This window comes from Oncorhynchus keta, chromosome 25, assembly GCF_023373465.1.
Source record: "Oncorhynchus keta strain PuntledgeMale-10-30-2019 chromosome 25, Oket_V2, whole genome shotgun sequence".
In the NCBI taxonomy this organism is placed as follows: Eukaryota; Metazoa; Chordata; class Actinopteri; order Salmoniformes; family Salmonidae; genus Oncorhynchus; species Oncorhynchus keta.
In genome coordinates, this window is record NC_068445.1 from 4403325 (window position 1) to 4429349 (window position 26025).

General features: G+C 43.2%; 1 protein-coding gene across 1 annotated transcript in view; it reads left to right on the top strand.

Moving 5' to 3' along the window:
* The first annotated feature begins 395 nt into the window (after positions 1 to 395).
* The window catches only part of LOC118357815 (versican core protein-like), a 53653-nt gene continuing 28023 nt past the window's right edge, over positions 396 to 26025 (top strand). The window contains exons 1-4 of the mRNA XM_052479980.1: positions 396 to 759; positions 2417 to 2591; positions 3667 to 3794; positions 5514 to 5807. Of these exons, the coding sequence (XP_052335940.1) occupies positions 396 to 759; positions 2417 to 2591; positions 3667 to 3794; positions 5514 to 5807 (961 nt within the window). The remainder of the gene's footprint in view (positions 760 to 2416; positions 2592 to 3666; positions 3795 to 5513; positions 5808 to 26025) is intronic.

Genomic DNA, 26025 nt, shown 5'->3' on the forward strand with positions numbered 1-26025 from the left:
ATGTGATTACATCGTCGTTACTACAGTCATTACTGTGTATTTACATAGTAATAGGGGCAACTTAATGTAAAGATTTACCCACTTGACTAATTAAGCCTCTATAAAGGCTGACTTAAACTTTGAATGGAAGGTTTTACTTTGTGTTAAGATCTTGTCACAGACTACATAATCACATAGGTAGGTAGTGTGGTCAAAGGGGACAAACTTGAATCAACATATTGTGTTTTTTGTTGTTGTCCAGTATCACCCATGCTGGTACTGTGCCCACAGCTAACATTGTTATTCTCTGATTCCATTGGTTGTGAAAAAACATGCACTTGTTCAGTATCCTGTCTATTTTGACTGCCTTACCGAGACTTGTTGTACTTTGTTTCCCAGTCTCCAACACATTACCCATGGCGAGGCCCGTGAGTGGCTCCCTCTCGGGGAAGGTAGTTTTGCCGTGCCAATTCTCCACCATACCCACTACCATGCCCGCCATCAACGCCAATGGCACCACCCCCAGCACCGACTACCTGCGCATCAAATGGACCAAAATTGAAGGGGAAAAGGAATCCACAGTGCTGGTGGCCCAAAATGGCAAGATTAAAATAGGCTCCACCTACAGGAACCGTGTGTCGGTGCCCAGCCACCCAGAGGATGTGGGGGATTCTTCTCTGACCATGGTGAAGCTCCGAGCCAGCGATGCCGGCACCTACCGCTGTGAGGTCATGTACGGCATCGAGGACACGCAGGACACGGTCAACCTCAATGTCAACGGTTGGTGTCATCTGTTTTTTTTTTCTGTCTCTTTTCACCGCTGTTATTTACGCCTCTCTAAAATGTATAAGAGGTCGAGTAAAGGTTAACCTTATAACGGTATGCCTAGTTCAGTCTTGTGTGCTATTGATTTATTGGTGTTGTCATGACGCTTATATTTGGCATTAACGGTTTTGCTGATGCTTACTTAATCCACGCTCAAAACATTTACAGTTATAAGTATAGTCAGTTTCTCTGCTCGTTCCCTTATGCTGGAGCAAAAATCCTCTCGGCACATTGACACCCTGGTAAGTTCATGTTGGAAAAATATGAACACTTCTGAAGTTAATGAGCCAAGCTTTGAATGTAGCGGGCGCTGGCGGATACGTTTGAGTGACAAATCAAAGGACTTTCCCTCAGTGTGCCAATCAGTAAAGATGAAATGAAGGAGCACGTGTGTTGACTGGAGACTAGGGGTTTCCTGCATTTTGTGCCACGGGCACACATTCTCACTAGAGATGTATCTCGTATGGGTTTTCTTCAAGGCCGTTTCTGATTGTAAACAGTGCGTAGTGGATGGGCCCGTTGAGTCTTCTCATCAGGACAACTGCATGATCAGAGCAAAGACACACACATAACGGGCAGTCATCGATAAGGTGTTCCCATAAAAGTTTAACCTTGCTGTTTATAGTCCATGTTCCAAGTTGGGTAGAACAATTCCATAGCTATGAAATCTGCACCGTAGTCTCATATTACCAGACTGATTACCGCTGATTACCGCGGCACTATCATTTAACTGTGTAGGGAACTGTGGTGTAAATCTTAACTTAATAAGCCTCTATTCCCCCATCTTTATTTTAGGAGTTACTTTATCTGGGAGACATAGCTCCAATTTGGGATATGTTGAAAACAGGTATGGGTTGACACGGGATAGCTTTGGCTTTCACAGAGACCCAACCGCTCATCTCTCCAACTCGCATCAATTATAATCAAGGCATCAGTCAGTCAGCTTACACAAATATGGGAAGTCAGGGCCATGGCATTGTCTTTAAATCATCCAGAGTTATCTTGTGGTCATTGCCGAGGATTCTAGTAATCTTCCACTAAATTGTAATATACTGTATCATCACAAGAAATGTAGACGCTGATTTATTTCACACGTGTGCTATTTAGCCTTGTTCACACTGCAGGCCTTAATGCTCAAATTGTTTTTGTTTTTCAAATCCGTTTGGGAATACCGACTGTACAATCAGCAAGTTACAAGTGACCAAATCGGATTTGTGTGTGTTCAGAGAGAAGTAATTTGCTGACATGGCTACGCTAGGTGTCATAGCAATGGTGAGTGAGGGGGCAGTAGTGCAGGCTGATATCTCAGAAGGTATGTAGCAAGCTAAGGTGACAACAATGCCTACCATGGACAGAATCAGATTTGTATCTGACTTCAAAATCATCTACGAAGGTGGTTTGAAATGTGGCTTGAAATATCCTATTTTTGTCTGTTCAGACTGCGGGATAAAGAACAGATTCGAATTGGATATGCAAAAATGTTGATCTGAGTCACTTCAAACTGCCAACGTGACCAAGGCTTTTAGACATTACCCCTGATTCAGTTGTACTCTTTTACTTTTTTTTACACAGGACCTAATTTGTCTTCATGTATGTATGTGTTTATTCCCAGGTGTTGTGTTTCACTACCGGGCAAGCACCAGCAGGTACACCATGAATTATGAGAGTGCTGTCCAGGCCTGCCAAACAATAGGAGCCTCCATTGCCACGCCTGACCAGCTGAAGTCAGCGTATGAGGACGGCTTTGACCACTGCGATGCAGGTTGGATCGCAGATCTGTCAGTTAGGTAAAAAGGAAAATAAATAATCTCCAAAATATCGCTATTTCTAAAACAAGAAATAGAAAGTTGGTTGCGATTTCAGTTTAATCCACCAGAAAAGACAGAACAAATATTGTGTTTAAGCTCAAATATACTAATTGACAAAGAAACATTCAATTATATCATAAATAGGACTGGTGGAGTAATGTCACACACGCAGCTAACAAAAATATATGGAAATGTCTGCTCTACTCAAATTTACAACCAACTAATTGCAGTATTACTGCAAAAATAGAAGAGGCGAGTAGAAAGGGGAACAAGTAAGGAGCTTATCTTTTGGCCCTGCATTAAAGACCAAAATTAGTGAAAGAAAATTGAGAAAAATAAAAAAGTATACCAGTTTTATTTAAGGACCAAAAAATTGACAGCTGTGCCATAGATATTGCAAAATAGTTGGGAAGAGATTTTCAATGTAGCGATTCCATGCCACATGGTTTATGAACTGATAGGCAAAACAACGCCAGATTCAAAACGTATAATTTTTCAATTGAAATTATTATGCTAAATTCTTGGAACCAATAGAATGCTATATATATATATATATATATATATATATATATATATACTGTATTCTAGTCCATTTGTGTCGAAGACAAAGTAGACATCTTTGGTTTAATCAGAAAAGGACTGGCTCCCAGGCTACTGGTAACTGGTTTTTACAGGGCCTAAAGTATAAAACTGCTTGGTTTACCCGCTCTGCCATAGTTGTCATTGGCCTGAATGTGAACTTCACATATACTGAGATTGTTCAAGCCAGTGACAGTTCCAGCTGTATTCTAAATCACCTGGCAGTCCCTTTTGTCTTTGTCATCATTTTATGGTAAGTAAGGGTAAGTAATCCTTCTCCCCCCTTCTCCCCCAACAAGATTTAGATGCAAGTGGCTGTTCCACTGGTTGTCATAAGGTGTATGCACCAATTTGTAAGTCGCTCTGGATAAGAGCGTCTGCTAAATGACTTAAATGTAAATGTAGGTTGACTGACACAATGACATTTCCGGTTGCAGATCAATTACATTATCTTGTCTTTTCTTTGCATGTTTAGATACCCAATCACTAGACCGAGACCAGGCTGCTATGGAAACCTGCAGGGGAAGCCTGGGGTGAGGACATATGGACCCCGAAAGGCCACAGAGACCTATGATGTGTACTGTTATGTGGACAAGCTGAATGGTAAGAGAACAAAATGTGGGACATAGTGGCCTAGTGATACATACAATGAAAACCTATGCAAGATCAGCTCATCCAATGGAACCACGCACAGGTGCTCTGTACACTGGTGCTAGTTAGGGGAGAAGTGAGTTTCTATACACCTGGAGATGGAAAGAGGTGACAATGTACAATTTAGGTCTTTGTCTGGTATTTTAATGTAATCAAGTAAATCCACCTGGTGTGGCATTTCCTCTCCAAATATTTACTGGGCTACTTCTTGTTTTGTTGACTGTTTATAACATATTTTGGGGTATGTAAATAGAAATGAGTGAAAGGTACAGTAACTCTATGTAAAAGAGTGCAAAGTGCCAAACGTTTTTTTTCCCCCTGACAATCACAGCGATCAACAGAGACAAGCTGTCAGTCTCTCAACATTGGACCAGGCTCTAAAAGGTTCTAAATAAAGACACCAGAAACTGTGTGATAATGGGAGCTTTAAATGCTGCTGGCACCATAAAGGAAAAGCTTTAGAGCTGCCAATGCACTTCATCCTCTCTTTGTGTATCCTCCATGCTGAGCCTGATGACAAATTGAACCTCAGTTGCAGCGTGCCCCGTTGCTCGTTTATAAGCTCTAACATCACTTCTCAGGCCGCTAAACTGAAGGAACACTTTTAGAAAGAAAAGCGCTTTCTAAAACCGAAAAGGGTTCTTAGTCGGTCTCGATAGGAGAAACCTTGGTAGAAGCATTTTTGGTACTAGGTAGAAGAACCCTTTCGGTTCCAGGTAAAACCCTCTTTGGAAAAGGGTTCTACCTTGAACCAAAAAGGGTTCTCCTATGGGGACAGCTGAAAAACCCTTCTGGAACCCTTGTTTTCTAACAGTGCAGGCATGAGATTAAAGATATTTGGGCTACTCAACATTTAGCCCATATAAATCCCCCACCACATCCGGTTGAGGGTCATATGGCTAAGGGGATGTCATTCTGGATCATTGGATCAGTCAACGAGGAGTACGATAATATCATTGGCATGTGTAACGGTGGTCTATTAGTGGTATTGATTTTTATGCAGTGTGACGGGGGGCAGCTGAGGAGCAGATGTAGTTGCTCAAATACGGTGTCTGTTCTGATGTGTTTGATTATGTTGTCCAAGTTAAACACACAAGCCAATAAGTGTTGTCATCTTCATTTAGTGGGAAACCTACATTTTGAAAGATTAATTTGACCACATTAACTATGGACTGCCACACCCACGGTGGGGGACCTAATGGCATGATAGACAGACTGTCTTTGTGAGTGCAAACACATAGTCAGCATTGCTAGCCCACCTCAGGATAATGGAATGAATGCTGCACTGTAGTCCCAAATGAGAATGTTTGGGCCCAGAGCCCTCCACAGCATTGACACTAGGTTGTAATTATGGGTCTATATCTCTATGCAACTGTTACCATGGTAAAATTGGAATGATAAGTAATCCCCCCCATATCCATATCGACTGGATATATTGAAGCACTGTCACATAGAAGTTTATGAAAAGGTAAATCTACATTCTTATAATAGTGAGGACTGAATTCAAATGTAGGTATAACTTAGTGTTAACACTATTGTTAGTGTAAGCAGTTACAGTTCAGTATTTCAGCACAATAGATCAGTCATGGCAAACATAGACTTTGCATGAAAATATCCTGATAATCAGTCACTAGAAAGTCGCCTATTACATGAAACCCCTATTTGTCTCAGGTGAGGTATACTACGCGCCTGTGACCCATAAGATGACGTTTGAGGAGGCAAAGGAGGAGTGTGAGAACAGGAACGCCGTCCTGGCGTCACCAGGTCAGCTCCACTCCGCCTGGAGACAGGGTCTGGACAGGTGTGACTACGGCTGGCTGGCCGACGGCAGCGCTCGCCACCCCGTCGCGGTACCCAGAATGCAGTGCGGCGGCGGTCTGCTGGGCGTCAGGACCATGTATCGCTACAGGAACCAGACTGGCTTCCCAGAACCCATCACCCAGCTGGGAGCATACTGCTTCAAAGGTAAACATACATAGGCATTTTACTGTTATATTCTCGTCTATGAGCAAATGTTACATTTTGGATTTGAAAGAGCACTCTAAGAGCACACTATTCATAGAGTTTAGTATTTTTTGCTCAAGGCCAGCGCTGTGAGTAATTGTGATGTTACCCTCTAAGGGTGTAGCTCCTGCACCCCTCCCCAATACTCATATTTGCAGCAACCTCTCGGACACAAATAATGAAATATCTACAAAACAGCCTTCTTGCAATATAATGTCTATAACTCATCTTGAATCAACTGTCAGGTTTATTTGCATGGTCACTTTCGTGTTTCTTTTGTTTGTTGATAGAAGGAACCACCAACCAAACAGATGAAACACATCCCTATGCAGAGCGTTGTGCGTTTTGTGCTAGAGCTAGGCTATGTAGCCCAGCACAGTGAATTACTGACCTCACTGCATGTGCTTTTGGGTTCACCGCCCGTTACCTCTAGGAACCAAAATTGGGATCGGCTCACAGGAGTGTGAAATCATCATTCTAAACTCATGCTGCCTTTGAACTCGATGCATAGCTCAATCTGATACTAAATGGAAGATATATTTACCAATAGTGTATTGGAGAGTCCGACACAATCATTATATGTCCGGTTTTATCCCCTGTATTACTCTACTTCAAGGCAGGACACATGTTTTTTTTTCCTTTCTCTGTGGTTAGCCTCGGATAACCTCATTGGCGCAGTTGAGCAGTGAAAACAGTCACGTACTCCTTCATAAAATATACAATATATAAGCTGTTAAAATACTTCATAGTATACGGTCCCTTTAGAAAGTATTCACACCCCTTCACCTTTTCCACATTTAGTTGTGTTACAAACTGAATTTCAAATGGATAAAATGTAGATTTTTTTTTCCTTCAGATTTTTACAAATTAATAAAATATGAAAAGCTGAAATGTCTTGAGTATTCAACCTCTTTGTTATGGCAAGCTTAAATAAGTTCAGGAGTAAAAATGTTCGTAATAAGTAACATAATAAGTTGCATGAATGACTACCCCATCTCTGTACCCCACACATACAATTATCTGTAACGTCCCTCATTCGAGCAGTGAATTTCAAACATGGATTCAACCACAAAGACTACGGGAGGTTTTTCAATGCCTCGCATGGAAGGGTACCTATTGGTACATTAAATAACCCTTTGAGCATGATGACGTTATTTATGACACTTTGGATAATGTATAAATAAACTCAGTCACTACAAAGATACAGGCTTTCTTAATTACTCAGTTGCCAGTGAAGAAAAGGACCGCTCAGGGATTTCACCTTGAGGCCAATGTTGACTTTAAAAGCATTACAGAGTATAATGGCTGTGATGTGAGAAAACTAAGGATGGATCAACAACATTGTACAGTGCCTTGCAAAAGTATTCATCCCCCTTGGCGTTTTTCCTATTTTGTTGCATTACAACCTGTAATTTAAATGTATTTTTATTTGGAATTCATGTAATGGACACACACAAAATAGTCCAAATTGGTGAAGTGAAATGAAAAAAAGAACTTGTTTAAAAAAAATTATAAACAAAAAACTGGAAAAGTGGTGCGTGCATATGTATACACCCCCTTTGCTCTGAGGCCCCTAAATAAGATCTGGTGCAACCAATTACCTTCAGAAGTCACATAATTAGTTAAATAAAGTCCACCTGTGTGCTATCTAAGTGTCACATGATCTCAGTATATATAAACCTGTTCTGAAACACCACTAAGCAAGGGGCACCACTAAGCAAGGGCACCATGAAGACCAAGCAGCTCTCCAAACAGGTCAGGGAGTACAGATCAGGGTTGGGTTATAAAAAATATCAGAGACTTTGAACATCCAACGGAGCACCATTAAATCCATTATTAAAAAAATAGAAAGAATATGGCACCACAACAAACCTGCCAAGAGAGGGCCACCCACCAAAACTCATGGACCAGGCTAGAAGGGCCTTAATCAGAGATAACACTGAAGGAGCTGCAAAGCTCCACTGCGGAGATTGGTGTATCTGTCCATAGGACCACTTTAAGCTATACACTCCACAGAGCTGGGCTTTACGGAAGAGTGGCCAGAAATAAGCAAGCATGTGGAACAAGATACTCTGGTCAGATGAGACTAGAATTTAGCTTTTTGGCCATCAGTGAAAACGCAATGTCTGGCGCAAACCCAACACCTATCATCACCCCGAGAACATCATCCCCACAATGAAGCATGGTGGTGGCAGCATCATGCTGTAGGGTTTGTTTTCGTAGATTGGACAAAAATCCCAGTGTCTAGATGTGCCATACCTATAGAGACATATCCTAAGATACTTGCAGCTGTAATTGCTGCAAATGGTGGCTCTTCAAAGTATTGACTTTGGGGGTGAAAAGTTATGCACGATCATGTTTTCAGTTTTTTAGTCTTATTTCTTGTTTGTTTTACACACACAAAAAAATCAAAGTGGTAGGCATGTTGTGTGAATCAAATGATGCAACCCCCCCAGAATCTATTTTAATTCCAGGTTGTAAGGCAACAACATAGGTAAAATGCCAATTACTCTACAATACTCCACAATACTAACCCAATTGACAGGGGACAAAATAGGAAGCATGTAAAGAACAAACCTATTCCTAAACATGCATCGTATTTGCAACAACGCGCTAAAGTAATACTGCAAAAAATGTGGCAAAGCAATTAACTTGTTGTCCTGAATACAAAGTGTTACGTTTGGGGCAAATCCAAGACAACACATTACCCAATACCACTCGTCATATTTTCAAGCATAGTGGTGGCTGCACTATGTTATGGGTATACTTCTAATCATTAAGGACTGGGGATTTTTTCAGAATAAATAAGAAATGGAATGGAACTAAACACAGGCAAAATCCTAAAGGAAAACCTGTTTCAGTCTGCTTTCCACCAGACACTGGCAGATGAATTCACCTTTCAGCAGAACCATAACCTAAAACACAAGGCCACATCTACACTGGAGTTGCTTACCAAGAAGGCAACGAATGTTCCTAAGTGGCCGACTTACAGTTTTGACTTAAATCTACTTGAAAATCTATGGCAAGACCTGAACATGACAGAGCTTGGAGAATTTTGAAAATAATAACGGGCAAATCGTGCACAGGGGTATGAATACTTCAATAAATGTCAAAAAATGTCTAAAAATGGGTTTTCACTTTGAAATTATCTGGCATTGTGTGTAGATGGGTGAAAATGTTTTGATTTAATCAATTTTGAATTCAGGGTGTCACACAACAAAATAAAGAAGGAAAATATATTTCATTAGTTTACTCCAATTAGGGGAGGAGTGGTAGGTTAAGGGGGAAAATAATAAAGATGGAAATAATAATTTACTAATAAAAAAACATATGTATAGGGGATTAGAAATGATGCAGACAATTACATTGATCGAAGCCACAATCCATTAAAGCTGATCCCCCCCCAAAAAAAAGTTAAATAAATCAAGGGGTATGATTACTTTCTGAAGGCACTGTACTTATCTGATCGAAGTTAGATAAACTGCATCTAAACATGACTATATCCGTGTGACTAAAAGTGCAGATACAGCACCTGTCAGCCTATCTCTCTCTTTCCTCCTCTTTCAGATTGTTTCGGCTGTCAGAGTTTCCCCTTTTCCATCGCTCTCACTTGGTAGTTATCGGAGCAGACGTTAGGTTAATGGACGAAGCTACTGGCCGGGCTTCTAAAGCCGGTCAGCCTCGGTGACCTCTGACCTGGCCTTTCCATCTTTTTAAAAGAGGGTCAGCGAGATAAGCTGCCCCCTACCAGGCTATTGGGTCTCCCTGAGAGACGCTAGCTCTCCGTGTGATAAGTCCCCATAGGGTTAGGAGGTCACACAAACAGGGCACCCTGACCTCCCGCTTTGTGTATTCCATTTTAGCGCTCTCTGTGGTTTTTTGGTTTTGTTCTCACCTAAGTGCTTTTCAAGTAACCCCTTTTCCATTGGCTGGAATTCTTCACAATTTCCCCTTGCAGGAACACAAAAACACCAAAGAAGATGTTGTATAAACATTAGTCAGTTAGATGAAAGAGTGGCAGAGGAGGAAAATGGAGGGATAATTAGTCCCTGGACTGGAGAAAACAAAGGCCCCAGTAAAAGTGACCGCACACAAACATCCGTGAGATAATGCACTCCCTCTGCTTTCTTATAGACCAGGGTCTATTTATACTGTTAGTGAAAAAAGTTTCTCAAACCTTACATCAGAGATAGCCGCGTGGAGAAGGAGGGCAAGTACGTAGTAGTGAACGGTTGCCCTCTGCTTTACGCAGTCTGTGTCGCGCCACCGAGGAGAGGATACTGAAACTGTCACACTGTCTGTGCCTGTGTCTGTACGGTATATGAGAGAGGGAGAGAGAGAGAGGGTGAGAGAGAGTGTGAGTGGAGAGTGAGAGTGGGTCAGACATTGGGACAGGGTGAGAACAAGCAAGGATGTGCCTTCTGAACAATCAAGCTTTGATCCAGTCACAGTCTGGGAGGAATTCAGTCTTGGTCTCTTAGCAGCTTAACCTCTGTTATTCATACAGTGCTGTAACTTATAGGGAGGGATCATAATTATGATTAGTCTATTTAATATGAATACTGGAGTAGCAGCCCAAGTGACCACGAATACAAATAAATATAAAAGTCAGGAGCAGGACCATAGGGAGGGAAACACTAGTAAACACAGAGACTGTGGGAACACAGGCATGGAAGAGACCAGAAGACAAGACTCAGGGCCACTCCACAAAACCACACCAGAAGATGCCGAAAAGTTTATATGCTGTTTAATGGACTCTTAAATGGCCCCGCGAATGCCCGTAGACACAGTAGGACATGTAAAATGAATGTTCAACGTGTGCACCGAAATAGAAAGCTTTGAAAATGACCTCACCGACATTATCTGCTTTAGCGAGGTAAATTAGCCCGTGTTAGTGGTGGGAATGGGGGAAAAAGAATGTTCAGAGTGGATCAACATGATAATATTGGACTTCAAGACACAGTTTACGACCATTGCTTGGTAATGTCCATCCTTGTTATGGTCACAAGCCTCTGGGGGTGGATACTGTGCTCAAGAGAGTCCCCTCCATACCATTTCAGAATTATATAATTAGTTCTTAGAGAGTGAGAGTGAATTTATGGTTGGACCAGGGGTAGAAACAGTAGCTGTCAAAGCTTTGTGGGTAAGTCCCACAAGACAATGATGTCTCTTTAAGTGTCATGTTATCTCTAAAGACTACTTCTCACTCTAGGGTTCATACTGAAGTCTATACTGGCGTTGTGTTGCATTGTGAGTGGGTAGTGCTGTGTGAAACCTGGTGGACTGAGTGAGTTGGCAAGGTATAGCCAAGACAAACGTGCCATTCTGGTGCCAGCCAAGGAGCCTCAGACAGGAACGGGATAGATTGAAAATAGAATGAAAGATCCCAGATTAAATAGTTATGTGGTCCAAAAATAAAACGCTGGGATATTAATTTACCGTCTATTAATCACTCTGATTTTATGTAACAAAGTATTTTTGGGCCTGGCCAAATTTTCCTATGCTGGTCATTGCTTATTTTGGTCTGCTGTTTTTTTTGCCTGGGGATTTATTTGACAGTAATACACTTTATTTATCTTTCTCTATCCTCAGCTTGGAAGAAGGGGATAAATCAGATGACGTGGGTGGAAGTGTCTGTGGAGGGTGCTACTACATCCCCCCCCATGCTGGCCACATCCGCCATTGGTACCACCATAGCTCTCTCTCCCCTGGACAGAGGCAGCACTACTCAGACCCCAAGTTTTGAACTTGTTTCAGAGACCGGAGAATCAGCCGAAACAGCGGCCCCTTCGTCTATGTTCTCAACCAGCATGGTATCGCCTCGCCCCACCCCGGGAACACATGAAGGCGATCTTGAGGAGGTGACCTCGCCACACACCACTGCCGCTGCAAAACAAGAAGGTGACATTTTCACGACAACATCCTTCCCCGATTACAATGTTGATGACTTTGAGGAAAGCCCAAGCCATGTGGAGTCGGTCCCTCCCCGTGGAGACACGTTCCAAGCTCCACCCACAACAGGAAGTCCACATCCTAGTGATTCTACCTTCCCTGCTCCCCCTCAGGCCACTGCAGTCATCCAGGTAGAAGATACCACACCTGAAGTGTCCGTAGATACCGCCGTGGACCAGCCATCGAGCACAGTGTCTGGGGAGAGATTGGCTGAGCCCACAGAAGAACCAGAGAATCACTATGTGATAGAAGTGGGCACAGTTCAGCCTGACATTCTTCTAGAGGCCTCTCCAAGCACAGAACCCATGTTTGCTTACGGAAGCATAGAGGAAACCACCCTGGAAGGGATCACTGCAGAGATTACCTCTGACCTGATAGACGCCCAATCAGTTTCGACAACCGAACCAACTGAACCAATCACCACTGAGAAAACTAAAGATGAACCTGTTAGTACTGAGGACACTACATATGAGCCCAGTCTACGTGTAACTGAACAGCCGTCCAGTCTTGAAACCGCAGACGATTCCACAATGGTGATAGCCTCCGCCACTCCAGATGCGTCTGTAAGTGGAACTACTTCTCAACCCTTTGATCATAGGGAAGTGGAGGCCACTGCCCCGCCCACAACAGCAGAGGTCCTTGAGGGATCCCCTAATGCAGTCATCACTGAAACTGCCCCACCCACAATATCCACTGTCACTCCCAGTATGGTTGTGACCTTATTCACTGAAGATGTGGAGGGCAGTGGAATGGGTCCCGAAACCATCGTTGACCTGGGCTCCACTGCTGCGGTCACCTTGTCACCTACACCAAGGTCATCATCTACAGTGGCAGTAAACACTGAGGACAGAAGCACTCTTAGCCCCCACACTGATTCATCAAGTCCCGCTGGCACGACAGTGTACCCAGAAAGAGAGCCATACACTGAGGGCCTTCATTCAACGACCCCCTCCCCAGACTATGTTGATGAGATTGGAACTGCAGGTTTTGTAGAGGGTACCCCACCCGTTCCGCCAACCCAAGCGGTGCATGACGATCCCTCAACAAGCACCTCTTCCACCACTGTCATGGATGAAGCAACCATGATTACCACCATCGTGTGTGATACAGAGCCCAACACCGGCATGGAGACCACCACCCCAACACAATCAGGAGGTACAAGATCAGCAATACCAACTAAGTCATCATCAAAGCCTTTAGATGGCTCAGCAACTGATGCCCCGACCACACCCTCATCCCAATACTCAATCATACAAGTTGTCACTCACCCGGCTGAGACAGAAGGCACTTCTAAAGCTGAGCCCACACAGAAACCTCTTTCTCATGATGTAGAGACACCAGCCATTCTGTACAAGGAGGATGCGAGTCAAACACAGGACCCACCAAGTGATCCCACTACCACCACTTCACATGCAACCGTGACCTCTAAGGAACCTTCCTCAGTGAACCCAACAGCAGCCGCCATTTTCATCGACAGTGAGACGTCAGCTGAGGATGTGAGCTCAGGTGATCAGGTCATTGAAGAGTCCAACACTCACTTTCCTGAGTCCCTCAGTGAAACCTTGACTGAAGTCCAGGACACCACCACAGACATCGATACAGAGTACTTCTCATTTGCTCCCTTGATCTCCACCAGCGCTCCAGCCACTGTGGGCCCAGATGGACTCCCCATCCAAGTTATCAACATCAATGCCGACGAGCAGAAGCAAAACGAGTCAGGTAAGAAGAATACCTCTTGTTCACTATATTATATGATATAGGCTCGACATTTTAGGTAAATGTTGCTCTGTAACAATTCAGAGTTCAGTGATCTATATAAAGTTTGTTATATAAAGGTCAAACTCCAAGTATCTCTCCAGATGATCTCTTTTCCTGACAGTAATCTTGTCTGCATGAGTTAATTGCGGTAGATAAAGTTTGCTGTATGTCACCTGGAAAGACCAGTCATTTCTATATTAGGATTAGGCCTAATACATAGTAATGTGGTGCATAAGGACTAGTTCTTCAGATCAGCCCCTGCCTGGGATCCTTTATGTCTGCTCTGGTAGGAGGTCAGATGTGTTACTGTTACTGGGGTGTGACTTCAACTTGATCACTTTCAAACCGTTGACTTGCCAAAAAGCTTATTGAAAACATAAGCACAGTACATGTTTTGGTTTTACTGTGGAGAACAGCTCTTTATGTTTTGGCCTAGGCCCTATGTGACAGAGAGTGGTTGTCTGTAACATAGGCATGTGTTAACACTTATAGCATACTGTGCTGCAGCTCTCCCCCAATGCACATTAATGTACAGTAGAGGGTTTTTTGGCAGATACAGTAAGACCATGTGCTGTCCAGGGTCCTGAAGTGGGGGTTTTGACTCTCAGCCAAGGAGAATGCATGTGCTGCTCTCTCTTTCTCTCTCACACACACAGACATACGCATAGAGGCGTTGCTACATCAGCATCTGGTTTGGTTGTCGTTCATTTCAGTACCTTTATGGAACATATCTCATCAGGTTTTTTCCAAAGCTTACACCAATCATCATTTTAGCTATAATATTTATAGTTTTTTTGGCTTTGCAAATGGTGAAGCTCTCCTCTTTTGGAATACGCTAACAGTGTTCTGATTTAGCATGGGTGGGAACTATGCTAGATGATTGAACACATCTTCATGGGTGACAACACAGTTAGCTATCTAGTTTATCATGTATCTCTACGTATATGGGTGATTCTACACACATGGTGCAAATTGCATTCCCACCCCAAAAAATATCTAAAAAAGTTAAAGAAAAACTCTGACCAAAAACCTTCTTTTGGTATTTGCTTTTCATTAGTCAATTGTGGATATCGACCCAAATAGTTTTGCATGTCAGCAATCATGTTTTTAAGATACATCGCTTTTAAAGTACAGAAATACAGCCGGTATGATTGTCATTACAGAAACAAACACATTAAAATACTGTAGATTTAATGTGCCACAACCAAATCTCTATCTTTTATGTAAATGGGATGTTACAGTGCATTTGGAAGGTATTCAGACCCCTTCACGAGGTGACAGAGCTCCAGAGTTCCTCTGTGGAGATGGGAGAAACTTACAGAAGGAAAACCATCTCTGCAGCACTCCACCAATCAGGCCTTTTTGGTAGATTGGCCAGACGGAAGCCACTCCTCAGTAAAAGGCACATGACAGTCTGCTTGAAGTTTGTCAAAAGGCACCTAAAGGACTCTCAGACCATGATAATCAAGATTCTATGGTCTGATGAAACCAAGATTGAACTCTTTGGCCTGAATGCCAAGAGCTTGAGAGGATCAGCAGAGAAGAATGGGAGAAACTCCCCAAATGCAGTTGTGCCAAGCTTGTAGCCTCATACCCAAGACAACTCAAGACTGTAATCGCCGCCAAAGGTGCTTCAACTAAGTGCTGAGTAAAGGGTCTGAATACTTACGTAAATGTTATATATCAGTAAAAAAATGGAATATACATTTATATACATTTTGCTTTGTCATTATGGGTGTAGATTGATGAGGGAGAAAACTATTAAATACATTTTAGAATAAAGCTGTAATGTAACAAAATGTGGAAAAAGTCAATGGTTCTGACAACTTTCTGAATGCGCTGTAATTTAAGGATCCAGGCACTTTTTATTTATTTCACTTTCACCAGTGATTCATTTACTCATTCTCGTTGTGTAGTACAGGGGCTCTGAAAAAAACGTATGACATATGCTCAAAGAATACCCAAAATGCATCCTTTTAGAAATGGGAACACTCTCAGTAGAGTGATGCAGGTCTTTAGACGATTGTACACATGAAATGGTCTGCAACGTTATATTCCATTTTGTGCGAATCAAGCTATTCCCACTATCCAGCTGTTCCATTCTCTGTGTAGCCTGCTGCTAGAATGGATTGAGTGGTAACAACCAAATGTTATTGGTAATAGTGAGAGGTTAGCATGTCTTGGCGGTAATGATTATTGAACCTCTGTAACCTTTTCACTCATCATTGTTAACGATTCATTCAGGATTATCCACAATCATCGTAGCATCCACATCAATGTAGAAGTGTTTAGAAACATATTATATTCTTATTTACAATAAAAGTGACTTCAAAATGACACAATGGATTATTTACATTGGGCACAAAAGTATCTGAAACACAACCAAAACATACCGTAAATGTATCCAACAAATTTGTAGTCACAAGATGCTAGCAATATCGGACCAAATACCAATTTTGACTAATCGATTTATAAGAATCTTTAGGAGTGTCAATACTTTTTGAGAAAAAATGTATTAATTGATCAACCAAATCCCTGAGCAATTGTATTCATGTCGTATAATTGTATATTGGAGCAAACAATACACATGAAGCTCAGTATATGAGCTATTTATTTTATTTCACCCTTTATCAAGGGTGTTAATCACTTTAAACACCAGTGCACATCCATCATTCCCATAATTGAATCACACAATTCCAAAACCCATTTCATAGAGAATGTTACAAACTGGACTACACTGTATGTAGCAACGTACTTTGAAGAGATGGTGATTGGGTCTAAATAGGTGTTTGGTCGTCTAAAATCAGTGTACTTGTCTTTAACGGACATTTTCTGAAAGTCTCTTCCCACACACTCTCCCCACATGCCAACAACGTTTTTTGCATTCTGCATTCACCAAATTGTGTGTGGTTATCCTTAGACATAGTCTCCAGACGTGCATAGAGAATTGTTGATATGTAGTCCTAAACATTTTTGGGGATGACATTTGTCTTCTAAAATGCATTTTTACCTACCTTTCTTTAGTATTTTACTGCTGGAAAGATTGAAAAACCTATTTATCCACAATCTGCTATGTATACATTCAGTCCTAGAGTACCTTAGCAAAATGAAACCAACGTATTTAGGCTGACTTCATCCAGTGTTCAGAATGTTTTTTTTTTTTTGTTTTTTTGTGTGATCTACAAATATGCACATATTTAATGAGGAATCACATCATTTGCATATTTTACATACACTATTTCAAATGAATTGTAATACAAAAAAGTTAAACATTTGTGTCCACATTCAACTGGTAAAGGTTGATTGTGTTATGATTAAGGTAGAAAAATGACCTTATTAGGGTGTGTTGTCTGGCCTTAATTAAAATCATCACAACATTAGACTCTATATAGACCACTTTAGCGGATTTTAAAAAAAACACCTTAGACCAAGCAAGAATCATGTAGGCTATTTAAAAAGACCCTTCGAAAATGACAGAAGAAAAGCCCCTGAGTATCAGCCTATTGTCAGATTTTTACATGTTCATACACTGTAGTTACAAAGCTCAAAAAACAAATAAATACCATGACTTTTAATCAAGTCATTGGATTAAATAATAGTAAACAGGTATATATATTCCATGTCCACCCTTCCAGACCTATCAAGGGACCTCTTGCAAAACCCATTATTTTTGTTATTGTTTTCCTATCCCCCCTAGCTAGCTCGCGAATTCCTCTGTGGGTCCTCCCTCCCACATCCGTTGACAGACTGCAGCTTAGTGCCTGGACCACCTCAACTCGGCCAGTCAGTCCAGCTGAACAGATGTCCAGACAGACATGGGGGTCATAGGGAAATAAACACTGAATGAAAAATGAAAAAGGCCACAATCTCTCGGCATGCAGCTGTTTATTGTATTAACAGGGTCTTGTGGTCAGCATAACAGTGAGGCCTCCGGAACCTCAATTATGTAAATTATGGCTTAGGCTTACTCCCCCCACTTTTCTTTTTCGCTATCTCTGGTAATTCTCCTTCATGGAGGCAGCCGCAATGCTGTAAGACAACGGAATGCGGTTTGTTGAGTTCCACAACTCACCTCACAGTCAATCGGCCAGTGGAGAGATTACTGAGCAGGAGTGTCTTACGACTTAGTAGGCAGGTTATTGGTTGGATGATGGTTGCTCAGAGTGGCAGTGTGTCTCAGGCTAAATTACTCATAATTGTTGAGTAATGCTGGGGTATAGAAAGGATAGCATAATTATAATATTTTACCATGAGTCATAATGCCACTGTTCAGTGTAAGGCCAGTAGTTTCTCCTGAAGTGGCCTTTTAACATGTGACAGTAACATTACCTCACCCACTTCACATTAGAGTATATGGGAATGTTTTATACTTTTGCCCCTTGAGTCAGAGGATATGGCTGGTCTTGAAGAAAGTTGATGTAGAGAAATGTGAGGAGAGAAGGAATAAATGCACATACATGGTTTCCAGCACAGCAATTACTCTATGTTATAACTGTGAGCATCCAAACAGAGCTATGCACTCAAGCGTTCCTGACCTAATGTGGTGCTACACTAATTGCAAATAATTCTAGTGTTCTGGCTCAGTGGTACAAGACACACATGGTTTGGGACTGCCATGGGCAGATGGCTGCCATGGAGCCTGGGTACTGGTGATCTGGACTCCCTCTCCCTCTGAGTGCAGGCCTGCAGGTGCAACCTGGGGATGAGAGCCAAAGCTGTGTGCAGAGGAGCCACACCAAAGACCAAGGCCACACCCTCTGTGTGTGTGTGTATATGTGTAACTCTCTCTGCCAGCCTGGCAGCAAAGGAGGAGGCTTGGCAGCCTACCTGACTAAGCACAGATGCCTGTCATCACACTGCAGCCTGAAAACCAACTCAGGGGTGATGTCCCCACTAAAGTGTAAAGCATAGTCCACAGATGCTGAGACGCCATAGTCTGACGCACACCCGAAGACGCACCTCCCCACAATTCTCAACCAAAGCCGCTCTGGTACACGTCTTCTATGAATTTGAAGGTGTTGACAGTTGGAGAATTTGCTTTGAGCTGCGCTGAGAATTTGAAAAGTATATTAAATATTTTAGAACACTGCTGTGTGTACTCGTACACGTTTTGTACTATGATAAACATTTAAGGCAAAGTCTCCCATCTATGTGCAGCCAGGCCACCTGTGGTACAGTATTCGACTTCCATCCACATCTGACGACTTCGGGAGAAGACGTGGAAACCGGCCACCAGGGGCAACTGTTACCTTCAAGTAGGATTCCGTTTTGCTAGGGCATTGTGGACAGGGATGGCGGATGGGCTTAAGCATCTGCCTCTGATGCCAAAGGTTCGACATTTGATGTCTGAGAAACATGGATGAACATATGCCTCCGGTGCCAAAGGTTGCATGTTTGAATCGAACGATAGAAAGTTTGTTTGAGATTTTTGTTTTAAGTCTATCCCAAAGCTTAACTCTTAACCGTGACATTAAACACTTCGAATTTTGATGTTTGCAACAACTTTTAAATTTGACATTTGAGAAACATGGATGAATGTCTAATTCTGACATGGGACTGTGGAAGTTAGTTGCTCTGTAAGGACAGCTGAGCCGCTGGTGTTGTGGTGGCCTGACTAGAGAGGGAGATGATGGGTGTTTTAGTGGCATATTGTTTGGTGCGACCAGGACGTTCACAGAAGAAACCCATGTTTTATGGAAATTGGCCATCTGAAAGATACTGTCCGTTTTGTACACTCACTGGAGTCATAGTAAACAAAGGGCTTGAGAAGTTAGAATAAGCATTCACATCTCCCAGATCAGAAAGAACAAACATATTCCATTGGTGTACATTGGTATTTTCCACATATAATTTGATCGTCAGGTTTTAGTGTGTGGTCCAACCTTATTATGTGCTATCCAGTGCAAAACGATTCCTTCAAAGCAACCACATTAACTACCTGCCCATTGAATTGCAGTAATGAGATACACAAGGCCCTGTGGGGCTGGTGAGTTGTGTTGCTGAGTTCATGATTTGCACACAACAGAGCGTTTGTGCCTGTCCTCAGCATGGAGCACTGCTCTTCCTCCCGAGCCACCCCTGGCCTGGGTTTATGTGGGCGTCTGTTTTTATTTGAACAGATTCGTAATACGGCACCAGGAGCTTGGGCAACGGCCACTGAGCAACTGAGGATGGAAGGGACAGGGGGGAAGCGGGGAGCCATGGCAATTGTGGTGGTGGGGAGTAGAAAGGGGAGGGGAGTGGTTGTGAGTTGGGGCTGTCGAGTGAGGTAAGGTACGGTGATTAAATAGGGTTGTGTGTGTGTGTGTGTGTGTGTGTGTGTGAGGGGTTGGGTTATTGCTCTCTTGTGTTCCCAGGCTCCACTGGCCTTAAACAGGTGTCAGACTCCTGCAGGTGTTCTCTCTCCCAGCCACTAATCTAGATGAGCCACAGCTTGTGGGAAACTCCACTTTTCAGATGGGGGAGAGAGAGATGGATGGAGGAGGAGTGAATAGTGAATGAATAACCATTATCCCCTACCCTGGCGTTGGTTGGATTGCAAGTCACAAGCCAAAGAATGCAGAGCTGTTCACTATAACAGAGAGACCACAACACTGCTCTGTGTTAAGCCATTTGCCACCTGCTTTATAGATAGTTATAGTTTTGTCTGAACAGGGAGTGAAGCACAAAGTTTGTTAAAATTTTTGGAGAAGAAGAAAAAAAACAGGAGTGTGCGCCTCAAGGGGACGCGTGAGCACTTCTTTTCCAAAGGCTTTAGGCAGTTGTGTGGGCCGATCTTCGGATGTTGCGCATGTTCGTCTCCAGGGAGACACTGACATCCAGTGGATCTGCTCAGGGCAGGAACAGGATGTCTATCTTTGCTCAGGGCCTAAGCTGACTTGGGGTCTGAGAGGGACCTTGCAGCCCAAAGGGCAGGGGCTTAATAAGGTCAGTGTTACACCGAGCATTCAGCACATTCGGAAAGTATTCAGACCCCTTGATTTTTTCCCCACATTTTGCTACGTTATAGCCTTATTCTAAAATGTATTTAATTGTTTTTTCCCTCATCAATCTACACAATACCCCATAGGACAAAGCAAAAACATTTTTGCTAAAGTATAAAAAAAACTGAAATATCATATTTACATTAGTACTCAGACACTTTACTCAGTGTACTTTGTTGAAGCACCTTACAACCTCGAGTCAGCTTGGGTATGACACTACAAGCTTGGCACACCTGCATTTGGGGAGTTTCTCCCATTCGTCCCTGCAGATCCTCCAAGCGCTGTCAGGATGGATGGGGAGCGTTACTGCACAGCTATTTTCAGGTCTCTCCAGAGATGTTACATTTGGTTCAAATCCAGTCTCTGGTTGGGCCACTCCCACAGCATGATGCTGCCACAACCATGCTTCACCGTAGGGATGGTACCATGTTCCTACAAACATGATGCTTGGCATTCAGGTCAAAAAGTTCAATCTTGGTTAAATCAGACCAGAGAATCTTGTTTTTATGGTCTAAGAGTCCTTTAGATGCCTTTTGGCAAACTTCATTCAAGTGGTGTGTCTGGCCACTGTGCTGCAGAGTGCTGCAGAGATGGTTGTCTTTCTGGAAGGTTCTCCCATCCCCACAGAAGAACTCTGGATCTCCCTGACCAAGGCCCTTCTCCCCCGATTGCTCAGTTAGGCCGGGCGGCCAGCTCTAGGAATGGTCTTGGTGGTTCCAAACTTCTTCCATTTAAGAATGATGGAGGCCACTTGGGGACCTTGTGGACCTTCAATGCTGCAGATATTTTTTGGTACCCTTCCCCAGATCTGTGCCTCGACACAGTTCTGTCTCGGAGCTCTACGGAGAATTTCTTCGACCTCGTGGCTCGGTTTTTGCTCTGACATGCACTGTCAACTGTGAGACCTTATATAGACAGTTGTGTTCCTTTCCAAATCATGTCTAATCAATTGAATTTTACTCCAATCAAGTTGTAGGAACATCTCTAGGATGATCAATGGAAACAGAGTGCACCTGAGCTCAATTTTGAGTCTCATAGAAAAGGGTCTGAGTATTTATTTTCGCAAAAATCCGTAAAAGACTGTTTTCGCTTTGTCATTATGGGGTATTGTGTGTGTGAGGATTTTTTATTTATTTAATCCATTTTAGAATAAGCCTGTAACATAACAAAATGTGTACAAGTGTCTGAATAATTTCCGAATGCACTGTATGCAATCAGTGTTCAAAACATTAGGAACACCTACCTATAATTAAGTTGCACCCCCTTTTGCCCTCAGAACAACCTCACTTCATAGGGGCATGGACTCTACAAGGTCTCGGAAGCACTCCAGAGGGATACTGGCCTTTGTTGTCTGCAATACTTCCTACAGTTGTGTCAAGTTGCCTGGATGTCCTTTGGGTGGTGGATCATTCTTGATAATTACGGGAAACTGTTGAGCATGAAAAACCCAGCAGCATTGTAGTTTTTGACACACTCAAATCGGTGCACCGGGTAGCTACTACCATACCCCGTTCAAAGGCACTTAAATGTTTTGTCTTGCTCATTCACCCTCCGAATGGCACACGTCCACAATCCATCTCTCAATTGTCTCAAGGCATGAAAATCATTCTTTAACCTGTCACCTCTCTTTCATCTATACAAATTAAAGGGGATTTAACCAGTGACATCAATAAGGGATCCTCGCTTTCGCCTGGATTCACCTGGTCAGTCTATGTCATTGAAAGAGCAGGTGTTCCTAATGATTTGTACACTCAGTGTGTATGGATTAATAATGCTCCCCGTAAGAGCCTGATTGAAGCATCAGTGCCAAACAATGTGAGGTAGGCCAGATGACATCGTAAAGCATTGAGCTGGCGAGAGTTAATTCAACTGCAGGAGGTAGGACAAACATGGGATTGATTTGTTTTGTTTGGAATACCGCTAAATACACCTCCAGGGCATTGAACACTGACAGGAGAACTGTGGAGGGTTCATGTATTCATAGGAATGTCTTGTCGCACAAGATCAAATGTGTTCATCTGTAGATAATCCATGCTCTATTAAACATTTAACTTGGTTTTGAATCATGACGATGCTCTGACTTTCTAGTGTTAATATGCACATTCACAAAGAAATCAACCCTGTTTTGTTTAGGAAGGTCATAAAAAAAACATGCTATAAGTCAATTTATTCCAAGAGAACAGAATAGCACGTTTTGAGTAGCATTTACCCGTGCTTAGTAGCCGAGGCTATGGCTGCGTCATGCCAATCTATGGCTGCTCCATGCCTATGAAATCATCTTGTTCATTTAGCAGATATCACAGGCCCTACCCTAACACAGTCAACACATATATATTTTACAGTAAGAATATAATGGAATATAACAGAAGAAAATAGAAAGGATATTTCTTCCCAAAAGGCTATTGCTGATTGTCACCAGTAGCCTACTCAGATGACGGACACTCACAGGAGCCACAGTTATTCTAGGAAAAAGTGATATACTGAAACAGAGACCGTCAGTGTAATGTGTAGAGTTTTTTGACAACCAAAAAACGTCATTATAACTCTTGGAATATGCTCTTTCTGCAAGCGTATAGCAATCAAAATGTCTGGCCTGCATGGACCTCTGTAGGAATGCATTAACTAAGGCTAGCCACACTATTGCTCATCATAGTGTCATTGTCATGTGTTTCATTCACTCTCTCATCTTTTCTCCCCATTTTCCACTCTCTTTTCAGTGGATATGACTCTGCCGATCTTAGACACTCTGAGTCAGTTCCCTGTGTTCCCAGAGGTGCCTGACCTGGGTCAGTTCCCTGTCATCCCTGTCGTTCCTGACCGGGCCACCCCCTCCCTGGTGGACGGTGAACCTCTCCCGGGCCGTGGAGAACCTGACTTCTTCTCCTCTGCTGCCATCACCATGACTCCAGCACTGATCTTCATCAATGGCAAACACGAGGTGACCCTGGAGCCAGAGAGAAGACAGGTAGAGGAGGAAGCAGGGAGAGGAAGAGGTGACCAGTTTGAGGAGAATGTGACCGCGCTGGGGGGCAGTGAGGAGGAGGTGATGACCCCCACTGTGTTTGATTACTCTCTGATAGAGATACCCGATACTATTCCAGATAAGTCTGATCATGAGGAGAGCCCTTTGGAGTCCACGGGGGACCCATTCTCACGTACCCCACTGCCTTTGTCGATGTCCACTCTAGATCAATTGTTTTATGACTATGGGCCTGAGGTGGTTCATGTGGAGTCAACTCCTACCACAACCCCAGAGCAGGATGAGGAAACCACACAAGGCCGTACTATGCAAACAGATGTGACTGCAACCTCTGCACCTGTCACAACAATGGTGGGAACCACTCCGTCCAAAACGGAGCAAAGAGCTGAGGGTCTATCATCTGGTTCAGAGACCACAGAGGGACCAAGTGACGTCATAACTACATCCACTGCAGCAGTGTCCACTGTTTCAATATCTGGCACAGCAGTGAGCAAAACCTCAGAACAAACCCAAAGCCAAACAGCTCATGCACCCAAGGCTCCTGAGGGAAACCAACAAATCAGCACCTCTGTGTATGGCAAAGAGGTGGAGGGGTCAGGGATACAACCCCCAGATGATGACAGGGATGCTGAGGTGACTCAGCCAGAAGGGGAAGAGCCCTCTGTTTCACCCACAAAAGAAATACACGTGGCCACTGATGACAATGACACTGCAGACGTAACAAAAAGCACCTCTGCTCTTCCGGATTTTGACATCTCCATTCAAACCCCTCTACTGTCTGTCTCTACACACTCTTCTGGTGATGTTGAAGATGCATCAGTGCCAGCGACCATAAATGACATTGAGGGCACCACCTCAGGCCAGGAGAAAGGATCAGCACAGGCCACACACACTCCTGAGGAACCAACTAGCATCACTCTGCCTCCCTCAATGACAAGTGGCCAGACTCATTTAGTAGAAACAATCAAGACTGAGGTGATGCCATCCAAAGAGGCAGGCAGCACGGAATCACCTTCAATGATCTCTACCACAGCTGAATCTTTGACAAGCCAGCAAGATGGAACAACGGTTAGCCTTCCTTCAGTGTCTCCCGCAGTGAAATACACTACTGCAACACGTGTAATTTCTGTACCAGGGGAGGAGAGCTCAGGAGACCAAACTCTTGAAATGTCCACGGCCAGGTCTCCATTATCCAGCACAGAACAGATTTTGTTAGGATCCACAAAAACATCACCAAGAACAAGTTCAGCAGACACTACACAACGAGCAACAATGGAAAGAGAGGTAATAGCATTCATCAAAGGCACAACAAGCACAGAAAAATATTCAGTTGTTACTATCATTGATGAGACTGAGACAAGCTCAGCCTCCACTTCCACAGATAAAGAGAGTCCTAAGAGTCCAGTGACATCTCCAATGCCAACCAAAGAATCTCCTGCAACAACTGTCTCTCCAATATATAGTACTATTCAGATGGTTAAGACAACCATGGCATCTCTCTTAAACTTAGTCAGCCGATACACCACACAGGGCACAGTTGTGACAAGTGCGGTACCTAAACCAGAAGACACCATAAGCAAAGAAAAACTTTCACTTACCCCAAATCTTATGGAGGAGGAAAGTTCAGGTGATCCTGATATGTCTACTAGCATAGCTACTGAAACACATCTCTCTCCTCTTTATAGTATAGTCAAAGCAGAAGAGGATGTGACCACAACCTCAACAGCAACCAGCGAGGCTACAGAGAGACCATCAGCAACTCCTGTTATTGATGACACAGAGACTCGCACAACCGTCACTTCTAAAGATGGAGAGAGTTCTGGAGAAAAGACAACTCAGATGTCCACTAAGGAGTCTCCTGTGACTACAGCATTTCCTTTGTTTAGCACGGGCAGAAAGGAGGATGATAGATCAACGGTATTATCAAGCATTGAACCCAGTGAAATGTTCGATCTATCATCAACAGTCGCACCTTCTGTAACTATCAGCACAGCTTTTTCTAGTGGTTCTGCAATGGATACTGAGGTAACAGATGTAAGCTCCACCTTATCCTCTACAGACGAAGTGACAGGTGACCAGACAAGTGAGGTTTTCACCGAAGACACTGCAACTGACACAGTGTCGTCTCTGTATGGCCCTGATAAACCAGTAATTACTACAACAGCGTCACATAAAACTGCAGAGAGTGCAGTTACAGAGCAGACTGATAAACTGTCAGGCTCAGAAAAATTGTCATCTTTTCCCGTTACAGAGAAAAGCTCAGTCCTTGATTCCACAGACGAAGAGAGCTCAGGTGATCAGACTCCTGATATGTTCCCCACCGAGTCTACAGCCACAAGTGGCGCGACATTGTTCAGCTCAATCAAAAAGGAGATTGAGATGACGACCACTAAGCAACCTGTAGATATAACAGTCGGAGATGCTGCAAATGAAGAGACATCAGTCACAGAAAAGCCCTCCACTGTCCACATAAGTGATGAAACAGAGACAAGCTCGGGAGACCAGA